Here is a 22,240-nt window from a genome sequence, read left to right on the forward strand (position 1 = left end):
TACATGTAACACTGACCTGCTAAGAAACTGACTGAAGTCCCTTTCGGTCTCTTCCAGTACAGCAAGTGTTAAAAAAAAACCTAGAGCTGTTATCGATGAAAATAAGCTTGTGATAAAGCTTTCAGAATTAAGTCCCTTTCTTAAAAAGTAAACTGTAAACTGTATCAAATGAGAGAAGTAAAGGTACAGACATGCAGGAGCAGGTACTGTATTTTTCGGATTATAAGACGCTCCTAGGTTTAGAGGACAAAAACCAGGGAAAAAATATATATACTAAACCTAGTGCATGCATGGTTAAGGGGCATCTTGTGGATTATGCCCCCTTTGTACCTCTTGTGTCTTCCTGTGTCCCCATGTTTCTGCCTCTGTCCTCCCCATGTTTCTGCCTCTGTCCTCCTTGTGTCCTCCTCTATGCCTCTTTGTGTTCCCCTGTGTCCTCGATTGGTCCCCCTTTGTCCTCTTCTTCACAGGCAAAGTACAGTGAGACCCTGACATTGTGGCGGGTTGGAAGTTCGTATTGCAGGCATTCACAAGTCAGGACCTCCCTGCATTTCGACTATAAGATGCAGTGACTTTTTCCCCACTTTTGGGGCATAAAAAGTGAGTCTTATAGTCCAAAAAATACAGTAAATGCAATGCTAGAAGTAGTGGCACAACTCAGAGCAATTGGGGAGGATATAAAGGACAGCCCCATGTCAGCCATATTGCTGTGTAGCTTTCCAGAATCATACAATGCACAGGTTAACACTCTGCAAACCAGACCCAAATCAGAACTGACTAGAATTTGTCAAAACCAGACTTCTAGACTAGTACATTCAAAAGAAGGGCAGCTGAAGAAAAACTCAAAAGGCACTTTAAGCCACAGACACAAAAGCACAGAAAGAAGAGAATGAAGCAAGTTTCCGATGCATGAAGGATGGACACTTTAAAGGATACCCGAAGTGACATGTGACATGATGAGATAGACATGTGTATGTACAGTGCCAAGCACACAAATAACTATGCTGTGTTCCTTTTTTCTTTCTCTGTCTGAAAGAGTTAAATATCAGGTATGTAAGTGGCTGACTCAGTCTTGACAGGAAGTGATTACAGTGTGACCCTCACTGATAAGAAATTCCAACTATAAAAACACCTTCCTAGCGGAAAATGGCCTCTGAGAGCAAGAAAGAGGTAAAAAGGGAAGTTTCTTATCAGTGAGGGTCACACTGTAGTCACTTCCTGTCTGAGTCAGGCCTGAGTCAGCCACTTACATACCTGATATTTAACTCTTTCAGACAGAGAAAGAAAAAAGGAACACAGCATAGATATTTGTTTGCTAGGCACTGTACATACACATGTCTATCTCATCATGTCACATGTCACTTTGGGTATCCTTTAAGGTTGTTCTTTATGGAAAGCGGAGCAAAAGACAAGATTCTCAAGGAACTCTAAACAGTCAGTGAGAACTACAGTAAATGATAATAACAGAGTTCTCTCATGAAGCAAGGTGAAACATTTGCATCAGGTGCAGAGATTACAGGGTCAGCATGTTTGTACTGCGGTTACACTAACAGCATGCAGTCAGAGTAGGAGGAGAAGGGAGAGGAAAATGAGGTAAAAAGGGCATCACTGGGGAAAAGCAGCTTGTTGTGTTGTGTGAGGAGTCTGATAGTGAGTGAGGAGGGGGGAGGCAAGAGAGCAGCAGTGTTTCATTTGACTTGCACAGCAGAAGGAAGGAAGTGGCACTGCTCTCCTGACTTAGGAGGAATGGAGTGGCTGAGCGTGAGCAGTTTGTTTGTCACAGACTCAAAGCCAGCCAGTGTGCTATTGTGTTGAGCTGCATTATGTCATGTAAATGTAGCAGAGTAAATTGTCAGGTGCTGTGCAATCGTTCCAAATGGGGGAGGGGTGGTGGTTGGGCGCATCCTCACAAGTTTGCCTCAGACAGCAAAAAGTCTTGAACCGGCCCTGAGGATGCCTATGCAGAAAGGTTTCTCAACAAAGTCAGAAGGACTGGAATGGTGTTAAAAGAGTCATACGGTACTTAAGGGCACCATGCACTGCAAACTGAGACTACCATTGACTGGGAAGAATGTTCTGATCAGATACGTAAATGCAGATTGGGCTGGTGATTCCATTGATCAAGAGTTTACCAGTGATTATTTGTTTAGTATTTAATGACGGACTAATCAGCTGGACCAGAAGGAAGCCAAGTGTAACACGGTCTTCAACTGAAGCCGAATATGTAGCAGCAGCACAAGCAAGTCAAGAAGTAATTCGGCTAAGACAACTATTGGCAGACCTGGATCAAAGACAGGTGCTACACCAATGTTTGAGCATATCCAAGGATGCATTGCACTCGCACAGACCAAACTGGTCAATCCGAGAACCAAGCATGAAGATGTGAAGCATCAAGTCTTGAAAGGCTTACAAGAACAAGGCCAAGTTGAATTGCAGTATTGTCCTACTGAAGTGAAGACATGATAGCTGACTGTCTTACAAAGTCTCTACCCATGAAAAGACATTTAGAACTGATAAAGAAAATTGGACTGTGTTGACAGTATTAACAGAATTACCTACACTGCAGTATAGTAAAGCAACCACAAGATGTCACTGTAAAATGTAAAGTGCTGCAATGCTCTATGGTATTGTCATTTCCTGTATTCACTCTGTGCTCCTCTCTGTTCTAAGTAAGCTGCATTTCTTGGTAGTGGTGTATGATATATCTCTGCATGTTTTTATTTAGTAAAGAGTTCTAATTTATTATCCTGGGTGCCTACTAGTGTGTACAGACCACCCTGCTCCATTACGATTGATCTTTTGGGGAAATGAGAACAGGCACATGCTAGTACGTGCTCTGTGTTTATTAGTTGCTGAAGATGTATATCTACACCCCTGAGGCTTAAGATTAAGTCTCAGAAGATGTAGTAATGCTGTCCTCAAAACAAGTACTGGCTAATAAACTGTTCCTCACTCTGTGCTAAGGCATCTCTCAAAGCAGCTGTCCTTGAGATGCAGGTACTGGGGAGACTGGAAGCACAGTGCTGAGGGCACACATGGTATAAAGAAGGAGACAAGGAGGCCCAGGGGAACACAAGGAGGCACAAAGGGGGACATAAAGAGGCACAGAGGGACACCAGGAGGCACAGGAGAATAACAGGACGCACATATGGAAGAAAAACAGGCACATGGGGACACAAAGAGGGACAAAAGGGGACACAAGGAGGCACAAAGGGGGACATAAAGAGGCACAGAGGGACACCAGGAGGCATAGGAGAAGAACAGGATGCACATATGGAAGAAAAAGAGGCACATAGGGACAAAAGGGGACACAAGGAGGCACAAAGGGGGACATAAAAAAGCACATAGGGACACAAGGAGGCGCGGGGGGACACAAGGAGGCACAGAGGGACAAAGAGGAACACAAGGAGGCACAGGGGGAAGGGAAGGAGGCACAAAGGGGGACACAAGGAGACAAAAAGGCACAGGGAACACAAGGATGCACAGAAGGACAGAGGTGATCCACAGAGGGACATTGGGCACAGAAGAGGCACAGGGACAGCGTTCTGACCTAAGATCGGTTTCAGGTTAAAAACTATCTTAAGTACACTCCCTGTGCTTGATTTGTCCTTGATTAAAGTTTTGGGGGAATGAGCACAGGCACATGCTAGCAGCACGTGCTCTGTGCTCATTAGCTGCTACAGATGTATATCTACTCCCCTGAAGCTTATGATTAAGTCTCAGAGTCAGACGATGTAGTAATGCTGTCCTCTAAACAAGTACAGGCTAATAAAATGTTCCCCACTCTGTGCTAAGGCATCTCTCAAAGCAGCTGTCCTTGAGATGCTGGTTGTGGGTGTTCTGGACGTGCAGTGCTGAGGGTACCCACTGTAAACCTCTGCTAGGGAGGGGTCCACTGTAACATTTGCACTAAATCTGACTGGTATTTAGCTAGTGTACTCATGGACTTGCATTTAATGTTGGAGTTCAGTCACTCACTCTAGCTTGGGAGTTCTGAAATGTTTTTATCTGCATGCCACCACAGTCTACCAGTCACAACAATCTACCAGTCACAGCAATCTACCGGTCACAGCAATCTACCGGTCACAGCAATCTACCGGTCACAGCAATCTACCGGTCACAGCAATCTCTGTCCATCATTATAGCCTACCTGTCACTACTATCCTCTGCAATGTGTATGCCACTGCAAGCTGCCTGCTACTGCAATCCAGCTGTGACTACACTCTGGCCATATTCACTATCTATCTACCACTATAATCTGCCTATGCCTGTTACTACAATCTGTCACTGGGTATATGCTATCGCTAGAATTATGCTTCACTACAATCAGAGGTGGCCTTTGGGGGGGGGGGGGGCAAGTGGGGCAACCGCCCTAGGCCTCGCACCTGAAAGGGGCCCGCACCCTCTGCAGGGGCCACGGATTTCTCAGTGGCTTGAGTACATCGCGGAGCAGCTGCATCACCACAGCTGACACATAAGTGACAATTATGCCCGTCCTCCATCCCAGTTCCCGCATGTCAGTGGATGGGGGATTTCCAACGGAGAGACGTAGTTGACGTCATAGGTCAGTTTCGAGAGTTCTCGCTGCACTGCCGGGGGTAATGGGAAGTTAGAAAACCCAGGGCACATGTGGCAGGCACAGAGAGAGATCTCTTCCACTAATGTGCACCAGAAGGAACCGAGGAGAAGAGGAGGCGGGGTGGTGCAGACCAGCCTAAGAGACCTGGTAAGCAGCAGCACCCAGTGTTGTGCTAGCTACCACCCCACTCAGCACATCCCTCTTTCATCATCCAGCATGACCCTCTCCACACCCAGCAGTACCCAGCATGTCCTTCGTTTTCCACCCAGCAGCATCCAGCGCGTCCCTCCATCCCCACCCAGTAGCATCCATCATTGCGTCCCTCCATCCCCACCCAGTAGCATCCAGTGCATCCCTCCATCCCCACACAGCAGCATCCAGCGCGTCCCTCCGTCCCCACCCAGCAGCATCCAGCGCGTCCCTCCATCCCCACCCAGCAGCATCCAGCACGTCCCTCCGTCCCCACCCAGCAGCATCCAGCGCGTCCCTCCGTCCCCACCCAGCAGCATCCAGCGTGTCCCTCCGTCCCCACCCAGCAGCATCCAGCGCGTCCCTCTGTCTCCACCCAGCAGCATCCAGCACGTCCCTCCGTCCCCACCCAGCAGCATCCAGCGCGTCCCTCAGTCCCCACCCAGCAGCATCCAGCGCGTCCCTCCGTCCCCACCCAGCAGCATCCAGCGCGTCCCTCCGTCCCCACCCAGCAGCATCCAGCGTGTCCCTCCGTCCCCACCCAGCAGCATCCATCATTGCGTCCCTCCATCCCCACCCAGTAGCATCCAGTGCGTCCCTCCATCCCCACACAGCAGCATCCAGCGCGTCTCTCCATCCCCACCCAGCAGCATCCAGCGCGTCCCTCCGTCCCCACCCAGCAGCATCCAGCGCGTCCCTCCGTCCCCACCCAGCAGCATCCATCATTGCGTCCCTCCATCCCCACCCAGTAGCATCCAGTGCATCCCTCCATCCCCACACAGCAGCATCCAGCGCGTCCCTCAGTCCCCACCCAGCAGCATCCAGCGCGTCCCTCCGTCCCCACCCAGCAGCATCCAGCGCGTCCCTCCGTCCCCACCCAGCAGCATCCATCATTGCGTCCCTCCATCCCCACCCAGTAGCATCCAGTGCATCCCTCCATCCCCACACAGCAGCATCCAGCGCGTCCCTCCATCCCCACCCAGCAGCATCCAGCACGTCCCTCCATCCCCACCCAGCAGCATCCAGCACGTCCCTCCTTCCCCACCCAGCAGCATCCAGCACGTCCCTCCTTCCCCACCCAGCAGCATCCAGCACGTCCCTCCATCCCCACCCAGTAGCATCCATCAGCGCGTCCCTCCATCCCCACCCAGTAGCATCTATCAGCGCGTCCCTCCATCCCCACCCAGCAGCATCCAGCACTTCCCTCCTTCCCCACCCAGCTGCATCCAGCGCGTCCCTCCATCCCCACCCAGTAGCATCTATCAGCGCGTCCCTCCATCCCCACCCAGTAGCATCCAGTGCGTCCCTCCATCCCCACCCAGCAGCATCCAGCGCGTCCCTCCGTCCCCACCCAGCAGCATCCAGCGCGTCCCTCCGTCCCCACCCAGCAGTATTCAGCGCGTCCCTCCGTCCCCACCCAGCAGCATCCAGCGCGTCCCTCCGTCCCCACCCAGCAGCATCCAGCGCGTCCCTCCGTCCCCACCCAGCAGCATCCAGCGCGTCCCTCAGTCCCCACCCAGCAGCATCCAGCGCGTCCCTCCGTCCCCACCCAGCAGCATCCAGCGCGTCCCTCCGTCCCCACCCAGCAGCATCCAGCGCGTCCCTCCGTCCCCACCCAGCAGCATCCAGAGCGTCCCTCCGTCCCCACCCAGCAGCATCCAGCGCGTCCCTCCGTCCCCACCCAGCAGCATCCAGCGCGTCCCTCCGTCCCCACCCAGCAGCATCCAGCGCGTCCCTCCGTCCCCACCCAGCAGCATCCAGCGCGTCCCTCCGTCCCCACCCAGCAGCATCCAGCGCGTCTCTCCGTCCCCACCCAGCAGCATCCAGAGCATCCCTCTGTCCCCACCCAGCAGCATCCAGCGCGTCCCTCCTTCCCGTCTCTAGGCCCCGCATATGACACTCGCCCCAGGCCCCGTGTACTCTAAGGCCGCCTCTGCTACAATGTTTCATTAGAATCTATATGTCCCTTGCTGTCACTAGAATGCCCTTAAAGTGACACTGAAGTGAAAAAAAAACGTATGATGTAATCAATGGTATGTGTAGTACAGATAATTAAGAGAACATTAGTAGAAAAGAATCTAATATTTTTTTTTTCAGTGATATCGTTTTTTGTTTTTTTTTATAACATTGCATTATTCTGTCACACTTGCAGTTTACAAACCACACTCTATTTCAAACTATAAAACAGAGCAGAGCTAATGGCCCTGAGGGTTTTGTGCCTTTAAATACCAGAGCAATTTTCACATTTCAGTGCTCCTCCCATTCATTCACCAATAACTTTATCACAACTTTTCACAACAAAACAATCTATATCTTGTTTTTCTTTTCACTAATTTTACTTTCTTTGCATGGTATATTTTGCTAAGAATTATTTTAATGGGAATAATAAGAGAAAAGTGGAAACAATTCATTATCTCTCAGTTTTTAGCCATTATAGTTTTAAAATAAAACGTGCTGCTGTGGATAAAACCCACACATTTTATTTGTTTATTTATCCCAGTTATTACAACATTTAAATTATGTCCCTAGTACAATGTATGGAAACAGTATTTTATATGGAAATAAAGGTTTATTTTTTCCGTTTTGCATCTGTCACTAATTGCAAGCTCTTATTTGCAAAAATAATAATATACTCATGACATACATATTAAAAAAAGTCCCTAAGGTAAATAGTTATGCATTTTTTTAAATATCAATTTTTTATTTTTATTTTTATTTTGGTAACTATAGGAGGGGAGGTAAGGGGTTTATTTATGTAGTACTTTATTTTTATTAAATGTAATGTATGTAGGGTGTATCCTACTATTTGGCCACTAGATGTCCCCCCCATTTATCTTCCTGTGTGTACAGTTAGTACACCAACAGGAAGTAATGAGTGTATGTATTACTTTCACTTTACTCATTGATGCCGGTGATCATTGATCACATTAACTTAGATTGGTGAATGGGATCTGTGTTCCCATTCACTGATCGGTGTACTAATGAGCGGCAATGAGAACATATGCAGGAGCGCGCACAGGCATGCACGGCAGGCGATCATGGCGGCTGTATATCTACGAACTCCCGTGGGGCGTAAATATACTGCCGCAAACAGCATTACTGGTTAAACTTCCCTATGGTAAAACCTTATCTCAACCCGTCTCTCACTGTTTCTTTGATATATAAATGCCTCAGAAAACTGCACTGTCAGCTCAGAGAAGCTTTTTTGAATAAATAACAACTGAAGTTTAACGCTTCCTGTACTGGAAAACAATATGAGACTCCTTTCTTTGCTACTAATGTTCTATTTTTTAGCTGCACTACACATAAAATTCACTATCTCAAAAGTTTATTTTCGCTTCAGTTATACTTTAATCTGCTTGTCACTCACTACATCGGTAATTTTATTGTTCATGCTGCGCTAATGGATGCATGCTTGCTAGTAAATGAATGAGTTAAAGAGAGTCTGAAGCGAGAATAAATCTCGCTTCAGACCTCCTAAATAGCAGGGGCATTTGTGCCCCTGCTAAAACGCCGCTATCCCGCGGCTGCACGAGGGTCCCTGTCCCCCCAAATCCCCTCCGTAATGCGGGGGAGCGCTTCCGCATTGGGGCAGGGCTAACCGCCACAGCCCTGCCCTGCGCGCGTCTGTCAGCGCGTATCTCCGCCTCTCCCCCGCCCCTCTCAGTCTTCCTTCACTGAGAGGGGCGGGGGAGAGGCGGCGATGCGCCGCTGATAGACGCGACTGGAGGCAGGGCTGCAGCCGTTAGCCCTGCCTCCAGGAGCGACCAAATGCACGACCGAGTCGTGCTGGTGTGGGTTTGGGGGTGAAGGGACCCCCTTTGTGCGGCGCGATAGCGGCGGTTTAGCAGGGGCACACGTGCCCCTGCTAACTTTGAGCTCTGAAGCGAGATTTATTCTCGCTTCAGAGTCTCTTTAAGTTACATACACACGCTGGTCTGAACTTGGCTATGGCAGACGATAACTAGCCATGGTAGAGAGTTGGGCGGGTGTACAGTGGCCATATGACAATCACTAAAGATCCGGCATGTCGAGCTCATTCCCCCCTCCCCTGTATAGTAACATGCGCATCATCAGCCAGAGGCAGGGATCGGTACACAGTCCCTTGGGCGTCAGATCTCACCAGGTGAGTATGAGCTCTTAGAAATACAATTAGTACACACACTTCAATTAATCCCTTCCTTGCTTGCGCTGCACTTTACAGTGTCAGTTTACATAAAGAAACCTGAGCACCTCGTTTACAAAATACATAAAACAAACCTCCCCCTAAGGGAATAAGTAAGATGAGATAATTTATGAGATTTTGTGAATCTACCCTAATAGGCAATGGTCTGAACTCTGGTAGCGATGTGCGGTAAATAATTTTTTGACTGTAAAATACCGCCATTGGTATTTTCCTGTTTTGTTGGCAATTCTGAAAGATTTTTCCGCATTGAAAGGACACCCGAGGTGAAAATAAACGAATGAAATAAACAATTGTATCTACCTTCCTTCTCCTAAAAATGACTTAAGATATTCCACAGCTTTATTTTATGTTTAAAACTACTTTTTAAGTTTTAACTGTTTTATTGTTTTTGCTCAATGACACTTTAATTGAAGTATGCCAGAGCTAAAATCTATGAACTATTCACCCTTTTTATATCTTTCCTGCTCGCAGAAGCCATTTTCTGCTAGGAAAGTGTTTTAGAATTGGAATTTCTTATCAGTGAGGGTCACACTGAAGTCACTTCCTGTCTGAGTCAGCCACTTACATACCTGATATTTAACTCTTTGAGGTAGAGAAAGAAAAAAAAGGAACACAGCATTGTCATTTGTGTGCTTGGCACTGTACATATACATGTATATCTCATCATGTCACATGTCACTTCAGGTATCCTTTAAGTATTTGCGTTAAAACGTCTGGAAAATGTGGTAAAACTACGGTATTTCAGCGGTGAGCATGCGGTTAATATTAATATGAGTATTAAATTGTCTTCCATAAGTTATGGTTGTCTTTGGTAGGTTTTTTTTTCTGAGTGGGGGGGGGGGGGAGGGGGAAGGTGTATTTGATTATGTAGCAACCTACGGAAAGTATATTTATAGGCATCCCCTATAAAAAAAAAAAAAAAAGCACAGTAAATATTTTGGAATTCTTTTCTATTATATAGCCTGAATAGGAACTCCACTAAAAACTGCAAGATGCATACAAATTGACTTTACTGCCAGGTACAGGCAGGTCTTAGGCTCCCTGCACACTGCATTCAATTCCAATTTTTAATAATTACTGCATGCTGCGTTTTTTCCTCTGTTCGGAATTGCAAATCGGAATCGGAATCGCAAAACGAATATGCAGTGTGCAGGGATCCTAAAACTGTACGGTAAATTGTGCACAAACACGCCCACAATTTTTCATAAGAATTCATATTTTCAGTAAAATATCGCAAATACCACACATTTTATGACCTAATTATGACTAAAATCAACCAGAATAGCAAACTGCTTTTACTGCATGCAGTAAAATACCGTGTATGCTGTAAAACGGATGCTAAGCCTACCAGGATTGAGGCCAATTTATCATAGTTGTTATGGAAATGTAAATAAAGTGTAAAGTCACTCACCTCAGCGTTCTCCATTGAAGATGATCAACTGTTATCACTGTAAATTTTTCAAAAACAAAAGGAAATAAATTGCGAGGAAAAAAAAAAACATGTGCAGAGAGACTTGATTCAGATGTTTAGCCTAACTATACATAGAGTAGAATGCAGTGACTGATAAGCTGGTGAAAGACAGCGTGATCAGCGTGGTAACAGTTTGCATTAATGTGTTTTATAACCCCAGTTTTCCCCCCAGGGGATAATTACGCCACATTCCTCTGATCTTACAAGTTTTACAAGTTTACTTTTTTTCGGTTTATGATACCACGTCATGTACCAAAATATGACAAAAAGCTTTTAAACACCGTCAAATTTGAAAAGATTAAATATTCTACTGCAGTACTTCAGTGGGAAAGAATTGTGCAACAATGTAGATTTATGATCAGGCTTCACACTGCACATGAATCATTAGCACACACACTGGCATCATCAAGGGCGTTAAGGTGTGAGGATTGGCACACAGATGCATGAACATGCACACAAACACACACACATTCACTGCTTTTTGATAAATGACCCAATCATCATGATTGAATTTAATAAATGCAGAAATAGCTTAGCGCAATATAAAAACACCTAAAGCTGCTGTGATAATACAGAGTCCAGCTGGGGCTCTGACACAAGCAATGAAACAACAAAAAGTTCCTGCTGCTCATTAAACAGCAAAACACGTGTCTATCTTACCTCTCCTGGGCTGCTGCTCGGGCAAGAAAGTCCTCGTTGTGGAAGATGTTCGGAGGTATGAAATAAAAGTCTCCTTCAGCTGCTCGTTCCTCAGCGTGTGTCGGCACTCAGCAGTGTATCCTATCAGTTCCGATCAGTTGGCTCTGTGTTCACTCCAATGCTCTCGCTCTCACCTCCGCCTATGTCACTTGCAGGGCGGGCCGGCTGGCTAATTGTGTGCATGGAGGTGGGTAGAGGAAGAGTAAACAGCGCAGTGCAGACTGCGCTAAAATTTGACTACACACCCTCCAAGATTATACTCATTTGAAGGAATGTGTACATTTTTATACCAAGTACTCAAACCTTTGGTGGAGGGTCTCCTGTCATTTGCACGAGACACGGGTGAGGTCTCATCTCTGTTGGATGATTTGGAAGGTAACCCGTTGGATCTACTAGTTGGTATTGATGTGGAAGGCCTTTATATATCCATTCCACACCATGTGGGAATAAGAGCTGAGGAATGTTTTCTAACACAAACAGGGAACATCAATAATGAGAGAAAGCAAATGATACTTGACCTATTGAAGATGGTACTCATGAGAAACTGTTTTAGATTTGGGGGTTCCTACTACCGCCAGATCAGGGGGACGTCAATGGGGGCGGTGTGTGCCCCCGCATTTGCATGCCTTCACCTTGGTTTGTGGGAATGTGACGAGGTGTATGCTAACACGCCGCGTGTTGGATTCGTTATATCGATGACGTCTTCCTGGTCTGGCGGGGACCAGGAGAGGACCTTGGGGTCTTCATGGACAACCTAAAACAAAATGACTGAAACTTTACCCTGACACACACTGTAGACGAGAGACAAGTACGTTTTCTAGATCTATGGATTAAAAAAGGAGAAAATGGACTGCTTAGCACAAGCACCTTTAGAAAACCAACAGCAGGAAATATGCTCCTGCATGCCTCTAGTTTTCACTCTATCCCTCAGATTGAGGGTATCTCAAAGAGCCAGTTCCTGCGAGTTTGCAGGAACTGTTCTGTTGAGGAAGATTTCAGGGTGGAAGCTGATGCTATGCAGCAGCGTTTTAGACAGCGAGGCTATGGCCAGGCAACCCTGCAGAATGCTAGGGACAAAGTGGAATCTATTCCATGTGAACAGCTTTTGATTAGAAAAAAACCCCAAAAAACAACTAAAAAGTGATGACCATGTAGGTGTAATTACGCGAAATGGTACACATTGGGGACAATTAAGAGCTATTCTTTCAAAACATTGGCATCTGCTAACCTTGGATCCGAAAGTTTCAAAAGTAGTGGGAGACTACCCGAAACTGATGGCAAAAAGAGCACCTAATCTACGTAACTTGTTGGTCCAATCAGACTATAAGATTGGTGGACCCTCAACAACACGAATGTGATTTGGTCCAACTACCCGACCAAATGGCATGTTCCCGTGCTCAAAATGCAGTGTATGCCACTTGGCTGAACGGTCTGATATGTTCATGGATGCGTCTTTGAGACATGAGTACAATATTCGATCGTTCATAAATTGTGAAACAAAATACGTATTGTACATGATTAGAGATGGCCCGAACGGTTCGCCAGTTAACGGTTCCCGGCGAACTTCTGGTGGCTTGCGTTTGCGGAGAACCGCAAACTTTTCCCAAAGTTCGGTTCGCCCCTATAATGCACCATTAGGGTCAATTTTGACCCTTTACATCACAGTCAGCAAGCACATTGTAGCCATTAAGGCTACACTCCCTCCTGGAGCCACTCCCCCCTGATAAAAGGCAGGCACCGCCGGCCATTTTACAACAACAACAACAACAAATAACATTTGTAAAGCGCTTTTCTCCCGTGGGACTCAAAGCGCATAAGCATGGCTCAGACCATCGTGGTACAGAGGAAGAAATTTTATAAATCTGGAAATGCCAGGCTAAACAGGTGGCTTTTCAGTCTGGATTTGAATAGCTCCAGGGATGGTGCTGTCTTTACTGGGTGTGGTAGGGAGTTCCAGAGAGTAGGGGCAGCATGGCAGAAGGCTCTATCTCCAGATTTTTTGAGGTGCACTCTGGGAGTGACCAAGTTTATAGAACTTGCTGATCTGAGGTTGTGAGAGGTGTGGTGCAGCTTCAGCAAGTCCTTCATGTATCCAGGGCCTAGACTGTGCAGGGATTTGAATGTCAGCAGTCCAATCTTGAAGAGTATTCTCCATTCTACTGGTAGCCAGTGCAGTGAGCGAAGGATCGGTGTAATATGACAGTGGCGAGGCTGGTTTGTTAGCAATCTGGCAGCAGAATTCTGCACTAATTGCAGGCGGCGCAGGTCCTTTTTGGGGAGGCCAACATAAAGGGCATTGCAGTAGTCCAGACGTGATGTGATGAAGGCGTGGACTAGGGTTGGAAGATCCTCTGGGGGAATCAGATGTTTAATCTTTGCAATGTTCTTCAGATGAAAGAAGGAGGATTTAACTACAGATGAAATTTGGTTTCTGAAATTCAATTCCCCATCGATTAGTACGCCAAGGCTGCGCACAAAGTTGGAGCTGTTTATGTCTGAATTCCCAATCCTGATTGGTGTTGCTTTAGGATAGAGCTGTTTTGATGGCGGGCACTGGCTTTGGACAAACAGGACCTCAGTTTTGTCAGCATTCAGTTTCAACCAGTTATCATTCATCCATGCCTGTAGCTCAGCTAAGCAAGAGTTTATTTTTGGGGTAGGGTCTGTTCCACCAGGTTTGAAGGACAGGTATAGCTGTGTGTCATCGGCGTAGCAGTGGTACGTCAGGCCATGTCGTTGGATAAGTGTGCCGAGTGGCAACATGTAGATTGCAAACAGCAGAGGGGATAGGATTGATCCTTGTGGCACTCCGAATTGTAGAGGTGCAGGTTTGGACATTATGGGTCCTAGGGATACTCTCTGTGTTCTGTCAGTCAGGAATGATCTGAACCACTGGAGGACTGATCCACTGATGCCACAGTACTCCTGCAGTCTGTTAAGCAGGAGTTAAGCAGCATTTTACTCACTTGTGTGCCTGCAGTAAATAGAGAAGGAACAGCTGCTGCTGCTGCAGACTCTCATAGGGAAAGATTAGTTAGGCTCTTGTAGGCTTGTTACCTTGCTCCTTGCTGATTCTTATTGCTAAAATAGCACCCCAAAACAGCTCTCTTGAGAGGCTAATCTTGTTCTTGTGATCTATTTTTTTTTCTGTGTGTCCCACAGACACTTGTGTTGCATAGACAGCCTTGATAATTCATACTGTGTGTGTGCTAAAATTTGACTACACACCCTCCAAGGTTATACTCATTTGAAGGAATGTGTACATTTTTATACCAAGTACTCAAACCTTTGGTGGAGGGTCTCCTGTCATTTGCACGAGACACGGGTGAGGTCTCATCTCTGTTGGATGATTTGGAAGGTAACCCGTTGGATCTACTAGTTGGTATTGATGTGGAAGGCCTCTATACATCCATTCCACACCATGTGGGAATAAGTGCTGAGGAATTTTTTCTAACACAAACAGGGAACCTCAATAATGAGAGAAAGCAAATGATACTTGACCTATTAAAGATGGTACTCATGAGAAACTGTTTTAGATTTGGGGGTTCCTACTACCGCCAGATCAGGGGGACGTCAATGGGGGCGGTGTGTGCCCCCGCATTTGCATGCCTTCACCTTGGTTTGTGGGAATGTGACGAGGTGTATGCTAACACGCCGCGTGTTGGATTCGTTATATCGATGACGTCTTCCTGGTCTGGCGGGGACCAGGAGAGGACCTTGGGGTCTTCATGGACAACCTAAAACAAAATGACTGAAACTTTACCCTGACACACACTGTAGACGAGAGACAAGTACGTTTTCTAGATCTATGGATTAAAAAAGGAGAAAATGGACTGCTTAGCACAAGCACCTTTAGAAAACCAACAGCAGGAAATATGCTCCTGCATGCCTCTAGTTTTCACTCTATCCCTCAGATTGAGGGTATCTCAAAGAGCCAGTTCCTGTGAGTTTGCAGGAACTGTTCTGTTGAGGAAGATTTCAGGGTGGAAGCTGATGCTATGCAGCAGCGTTTTAGACAGCGAGGCTATGGCCAGGCAACCCTACAGAATGCTAGGGACAAAGTGGAATCTATTCCATGTGAACAGCTCTTGATTAGAAAAAACCCCCAAAAAACAACTAAAAAGTGATGACCATGTAGGTGTAATTACGCGAAATAGTACACATTGGGGACAATTTCAAAACATTGGCATCTGCTAACCTTGGATCCGAAAGTTTCAAAAGTAGGGGTGGGATGACGAATCCGGCGAATCCACGAATCCTTTGAATATTGGGAAATATTCGAGATTCGTGGATTCGAATCCCGACGCCATTTTTCACTTTCCGAATCCGCCGAATCCCGACGCTGCATCGCCGCATACGCCGCTCCCCCCGCCCGCACTCGTCCTCCCCCGACCTTCTCCGACCCCCCCGCGCCTCCTCCGTTCGCCAGCATCAACTCACCTGAGCGGAGCGCACAGAGCGGCAGACCTCTCGCCGACTTCCTGGTTCCCCCTAGTGTCCGGCTCTTACAATGATGTCATCAGTAAGAGCCGGTCCGGCCACTAGAGGGAACAGGGAAGTATCGAAGAGGTCTGCCGCTCTGCACTCCACGGAAAGGTGAGTAGATACTCATGCAGGGGTGAGCGGAGGAGGCACGGGGGGGGGGGGGGAGCGGAGGAGGCACGGGGGGGGGGGGGGGCGGAGGAGGCCGGGGAGGGGGGTTGGCGGTGAGCGGAGGAGGCATGGGGAAGGCCCCTATACCTACCTACAGGCCCCTATACCTACCTACAGGCCCCTATACCTACCTACCCACCTACAGGCCCCTATACCTACCTACCTACCTACCTAAAGGCCCCTATACCTACCTACCTAAAGTCCCGTATACCTACCTACCCATCTACCTACCTACAGGCCCCTATACCTACCTACCCACCTACAGGCCCCTATACCTACCCACCTACAGGCCCCTATACCTACCTACCTACAGGCCCCTATACCTACCTACCTAAAGGCCCGTATACCTACCTACAGGCCCCTATACCTACCTACCCACCTACAGGCCCCTATACCTACCTACCCACCTACCTACCTACCTAAAGGCCCCTATACCTACCCACCCATCTACCTACCTACAGGCCCCCCTACCTACCTACCTACGTAAAGGCCCCTATACCTACCTACCTAAAGGCCCCTATACCTACCTACCTACCTACCTACCTAAAGGCCCCTACACCTACCTACCCACCTACCTAAAGGCCCCTACACCTACCTACCTAAAGGCCCCTATACCTACCTACCTACTTACCTAAAGGCCCCTACACCTACCTACCTACAGGCCCCTACACCTACCTACCCACCTACCTAAAGGCCCCTACACCTACCTACCTAAAGGCCCCTATACCTACCTACCTACCTACAGGCCCCTACACCTACCTACCCACCTACCTAAAGGCCCCTATACCTACCTACCTACATACCTACCTATACTGAAGGTCCCTTTACCTACCTACCTAAAGGCCCCTACACCTACCTACCTAAAGAAATTGTGGATTCGTCCCATCCCTATTCAAAAGTAGTGGGAGACTACCCAAAACTGACGGCAAAGAGAGCACCTAATCTATGTAACTTGTTGGTCCAATCAGACTATAAGATTGGTGGACCCTCAACAACACGAATGTGATTTGGTCCAACTACCCGACCAAATGGCATGTTCCCGTGCTCAAAATGCAGTGTATGCCACTTGGCTGAACGGTCTGATATGTTCATGGATGCGTCTTTGAGACATGAGTACAATATTCGATCGTTCATAAATTGTGAAACAAAATACGTATTGTACATGATTAGAGATGGGCCGAACGGTTCGCCAGTGAACGGTTCCTGGCGAACTTCTGGTGGCTTGCGTTTGCGGAGAACCGCAAACTTTTCCCAAAGTTCGGTTCGCCCCCATAATGCACCATTAGGGTCAATTTTGACCCTTTACATCACAGTCAGCAAGCACATTGTAGCCAATCAGGCTACACTTCCTCCTGGAGCCACTCCCCCCCCCTGATAAAAGGCAGGCACCGCCGGCCATTTTACTCACTTGTGTGCCTGCAGTAAATAGAGAAGGAACAGCTGCTGCTGCTGCAGACTCTCATAGGGAAAGATTAGTTAGGCTCTTGTAGGCTTGTTAGCTTGCTCCTTGCTGATTCTTATTGCTAAAATAGCACCCCAAAACAGCTCTTTTGAGAGCTAATCTTTTTCTTGTGATCTATTTTTTTTTTCCGTGTCCCACAGACACTTGTGTTGCATAGACAGCCTTGATGATTCATACTGTGTGTGTGCCACTGCCAGGCCCAGCACATTCAGTGACTACCTGTGTGTGTGACAGGTGCACATTGCAATACCCATTACAGTATATACCTACCTACCTGTTGTTCACAGTGCACCCACCCACCTACCTATGTGAGTTGAGCGCACACAGTGTCAATGTGCCTGTCGCTACCTGTCTGTGTGTGACAGGTGCACATTATAATACCCATCACTGCATATACCTACCTACCTGTTGTTCACAGTGCACCCACCTACCTACGTGAGTTGAGCACACACAGTGTCACTGTGCCTGTCCGCTACCTGTCTGTGTGTGACAGGTGCACATTCTAATACCCATAACTGCATATACCTACCTACCTGTTGTTCACAGTGCACCCACCCACCTACCTACGTGAGTTGAGAACACGCAGTGTCACTGTGCATGTCCGCTACCTGTCTGTGTGTGACAGGTGCACATTGTAATACCCATCACTGCATATGCCTACCTACCTGTTCACAGTGCACCCACCCACCCACCTACGTGAGTTGAGCTCACGCAGTGTCACTGTGCCTGTCCGCTACCTGTCTGTGTGTGACAGGTGCACATTGTAATACCCATCACTGCATATACCTACCTGTTGTGTTCAGTGCACCCACCTACCTACGTGAGTGCACGCAGCGGGATATACCGCTCCGTGCATACCTGTTAACTGCACCTGTGTGACTGCACATTGTATTAGTCAAGTCAGTGCATACCTTCCGACAACACGGACAAAACAGGTAGAGGCAGAGGTAGAGGCAGACCCAGAGGAAGGCCACCCGGCAGGTCTGTGCGAGGTCGTGTTGATGTGATTCCGTGCGGCCCTGGCCCAAAGTACAGTGCTCAGAAGAAGGCACATCCCATCAACTCCCAAGATTGTCAGGACGTGGTTGACTATTTAACACAGAACACCTCATCTTCCGCAGAAACCAGCGCTACTACATGCACCACATCCGCTGTATTTGACACTTCACAGGAGTTAATTGGTGGAGAATTAACTGATTCACAGCCATTATTGTTACAACCAGATGAAGGCGCTAAGCAAGTTGCACCACCTCATATGTCTGAGTTAGGTGGCGACACTATGGACGTAACATGTGAGGAGGAGGATGATGAAGTACCTGCTGTTGGTGCAGTTTTGGAGGTGTCTGAGGCAAGCGAAGCTGGGCAGGATGATTATGAGGACGATACGGATACCACGTGGGATCCTAAGAGACAAGATGACCAACGGGACAGTTCAGAGGGGGAGCCAGAGAGGAGTAGGAGGAGACTAGTTGCTGAAAGAAGCAGGGGGAGCTCATCATCAGAAACAGCTGGTGGCGGTGTCCGGCATCAGCCAACATGCCCTTCAACGTCAGCTGTTGATGCCACCATAGTGCCATTATCCCAGGGGACTCAGCGGTTTGGAAATGTTTTAGTGTGTCTGCCAAAGATCAGAGCAATGCCATCTGTTCTCTCTGCCCCCAAAAATTGAGCTGTGGAAAGGCCAACACCCATGTAGGGACAACTGCCTTACGAGGCACCTGCAGAAAAGGCACAAACTGCAATGAGAACAGCACCTGAGCAAAAGCAGCACACAAAAGCAAAGCCACCCTCCTTCTCCTATTCCTCCTTCAGGTGCAGCATCTTCAGCCGCTTTCTCCCTTGCACCTTCACAGCCACCCTCCTCCACTCCGCCTCTGCCCTTGAGCGATTCCTGCTCCTCTTCCCACAGCAGCCAGGTGTCTGTGATGGAAATCTTTGAGCGGAAGAAGCCAATTTCTGCCAGTCAACCCCTTGCCCGATGTCTGACAGCTGGCGTGGCGGAACTGTTAGCTCGCCAGCTGTTACCATAGCAGCTGGTGGATTCTGAGGCCTTCCGTAAATTTGTGGCCATTGGGACACCACAGTGGAAGATACCAGGCCGCAATTATTTCTCTAAAAAGGCAATACCCAAACTGTACCGTGAAGTTTAGAGGCAAGTGGTGTCATCTCTTGCACACAACATCGGGTCAAGGGTCCACCTGACCACGGTTGCCTGGTCTGCCAAGCACAGTCAGGGCCGCTACATTACTTAAACAGCCCATCAAGCTGTGGAGGAGCGTGAACAGGAACAGTTACAGGAGGAACAGTTGAGGGATCAAATTTCATCAGAACCAAATGTCTCCTCAACACCTGCGGCAGCACAGAGGAAGGAGGAGGAGGAAGAGTCGTGTGGGGAAGAGGAGTCAGACTTGGATGATGAGGAAGGTGTTTCTTTGGAGTAGGAGGAGGCGGCGGCAGAAGAACAACTGCAGCAGGCATTGCAGGGGGCTTGTGCTGCTCGACGTTCCCGTGGTATTGTTCGTGGCTGGGGGGAGGAGGAGGTGGACTTACCTGATGTCACTGAGGAAGAGCAAGAGGAGATGGATAGTACGTCTGTATCCAACTTTGTGCAGATGGCGTCTTTCAAGCTGTCCAGCCTGTTGAGGGACCCCGTATAAGAAATAACCTCAAGGTGAATGAGCTGAAGTGGGTGGACACGCCACTAGACCCTCGGTATAGGCACAAAGTGGCGGACATGTTACCAACTCACCTGAAGGCATAAAGTGTGCAGCACATGCAGAACAAGCTGGAAACTATGCTTTACAATGCGTTTAAGGGTGATGTCACAGCACAACGCAATAAAGGTACCACTGCCAGTAATCCTCCTCCCATGTCCACACAGGCAAGGACAGGACGCTCCAGCAATCTCATGGTGATGTTGGACATGCAGACATTCTTTAGTCCAACGCCTTAGCGCTTCCGGATCCACCCTCCACCAACGCCTGGACCGGCAGGTAGCCGACTACCTGGCCTTAAATGTGGATGTAGACACTGTGAGCAGCGATGAACCCTTGGACTACTGGATGCACAGGCTTGACCTGTGACCAGAGCTGTCCCAATTTGCCATCCAACTTCTGTCTTACCTTGCCTCAAGCGTCCTGTCAGAAAGGACCTCCCAGGGGAGCCTTTAGGCATAGGCAGTACAGGCCATTGCCTGGAATGCCATTGGTCCTGGGGGCGCCATGTTGCTGGATTAAGCCACGCCCCCGTGGGTGGAGCCACACCCCTGACTAAGCCCCGCCCCCACGTGTGTTCTATTACTTGCTTCTAATGCATCTGCTTAGTGTAAGTTGCAGGCAGCTGCCACTGTGTCCCTCTGTGCCTTGTACATCCTCCCCCCCCCCCTTTGTGCCTCCTCCTGTCCCTTTTGTGCCTCCTTCTGTCTCCTTGTGCCTCCTTCAGTCCCTTGTGCCATGTCTGACCCTCTGTTTGTCCTTCTGTCTCCCTTTATGCCTCCTGTCTCCCTTTGTGCCTCCTTCTGTCCCCCTGTGCCTCCTTATGTCCCCTTGTGCCTTTCTTTGTCCCCCTGTGCTACCTCTGCCCCCGTTTCTCCTTCACTCCCACTCTGCCTCCTTCTGTCCTCATGTGCCTCCTTTTGTCCCCCTTTGTGCCTCAATCTGTCCCCCATTGTGCCTCCTTCTGCCCCACTTTGTGCCTCCTTCTGTCCCCGTCTGCCTCCTTCAGTCCCCGTGCCTCCCACTGTCCTTTTTTGTGCCTCCTTCTGGTCCTCATGCCTTCTTCTGTCCCCCTGTACCGCCCGCTGCCACTCTGTGGACCTCCTTCTGTCCTCCTGTGCCCCCTTCTGTCCTCCTTTGTGTCTCATTCTGTCCCCCATTGTGCCTCCTTGTGTCCCCGTGTGCCTCCTTCTGTTCCCTTGTGCCTCCATCTGTCCTCCTTTGTGACTTCTTCTGACCCTCATGCCTCCTTCTGTCCCCGTCTGCCTTATTCAGTCCCCCTGTGCCTCCTTCTGTCCCACTTTGTGCCTCATGAAAGTGGAGCCCTGCCTATGTGTATTTTCTGGTGAATCGCTGCCGCATTGTGTACTTTCTGGCAGGGGAGGACTGGGATCTTTCAGCCTGGGGGGGAAACACAAACTAGAGGCCTGTTTCCATGGCAGCCCCAGCCCAAATGATGAAGAAAAACACTTGCGCTCAAACAAAATAGCACTGGCCCTTTAATATGCACACGGTGCTGCTCTTATACTGGTTGGTGCCAGCAACTGTAAGAAACAAAGGGTAGGGAAACAAGAGTGCGCTCCGTAGTGCATTAAATGGGGTTTGCCACTTTCACAAAAAATAAAATGATTACACTCACATTTGATAATAATGTCTGTCTCTGTGCCTCTAGCCCATCTGGCGGGTCTCCTCGTACCATAGGTAGCCTGGCCAGGGCCGATGGTGTAGGTGGTGTAGGGACGTCCGTCTAGGGCGAGCAGTGCACAGACTCTGCCGTCTAAGTCCACGCCGAAACCTGTAGTGACGTCAGACGGCAGTCTGTGCACTGCTCGCCCTAGACGGACGTCCCTCCAACATTCCACCTACACCATCGGCCCTGGCCAGGCTACCTATGGTACGAGGAGACCCGCCAGACGTGCTAGAGGCACAGAGACAGACATTATTATCAAATGTGAGTGTAATCATTTTATTTTTTGTGAAAGTGGCAAACCCCATTTAATGCACTACGGAGCGCACTCTTGTTTCCCAGCCCAAATGATGTCAGACACGCACCCCACGTGCTACATGCTGGTAGTCATGTGGGGCGCCCATGTGGAAATACAGCAAGGACACTTCCAGGGCAGTGTGACAGGTAAAGTATAACTGCACAGGCACCGGGGGTCACATAATACATTTGGAGGGATGAGAGCAAGGGGTTGTCATTGTGGCCGTCGGTGATTATCGCACGCCGTTACCGCTGCGCACCAAATCAACCACATCGGACTGAGATTTCCCAGCATCTCAGATT

General features: G+C 48.6%; 1 protein-coding gene across 1 annotated transcript in view; it reads right to left on the reverse strand.

Moving 5' to 3' along the window:
* Nucleotides 1–11,235, reverse strand: part of LOC137571310 (cytosolic phospholipase A2 gamma-like) — a 123,979-nt gene extending 112,744 nt beyond the window's left edge. The window contains exons 1-2 of the mRNA XM_068280260.1: nucleotides 11,086–11,235; nucleotides 10,366–10,402 (exon numbers count right to left, since the gene is read on the reverse strand). Of these exons, the coding sequence (XP_068136361.1) occupies nucleotides 10,366–10,380 (15 nt within the window). The 5' untranslated portion in view covers nucleotides 10,381–10,402; nucleotides 11,086–11,235. The remainder of the gene's footprint in view (nucleotides 1–10,365; nucleotides 10,403–11,085) is intronic.
* Nucleotides 11,236–22,240: the final 11,005 nt, after the last annotated feature.

This window comes from Hyperolius riggenbachi, chromosome 4 (genome assembly GCF_040937935.1).
Source record: "Hyperolius riggenbachi isolate aHypRig1 chromosome 4, aHypRig1.pri, whole genome shotgun sequence".
In the NCBI taxonomy this organism is placed as follows: Eukaryota; Metazoa; Chordata; class Amphibia; order Anura; family Hyperoliidae; genus Hyperolius; species Hyperolius riggenbachi.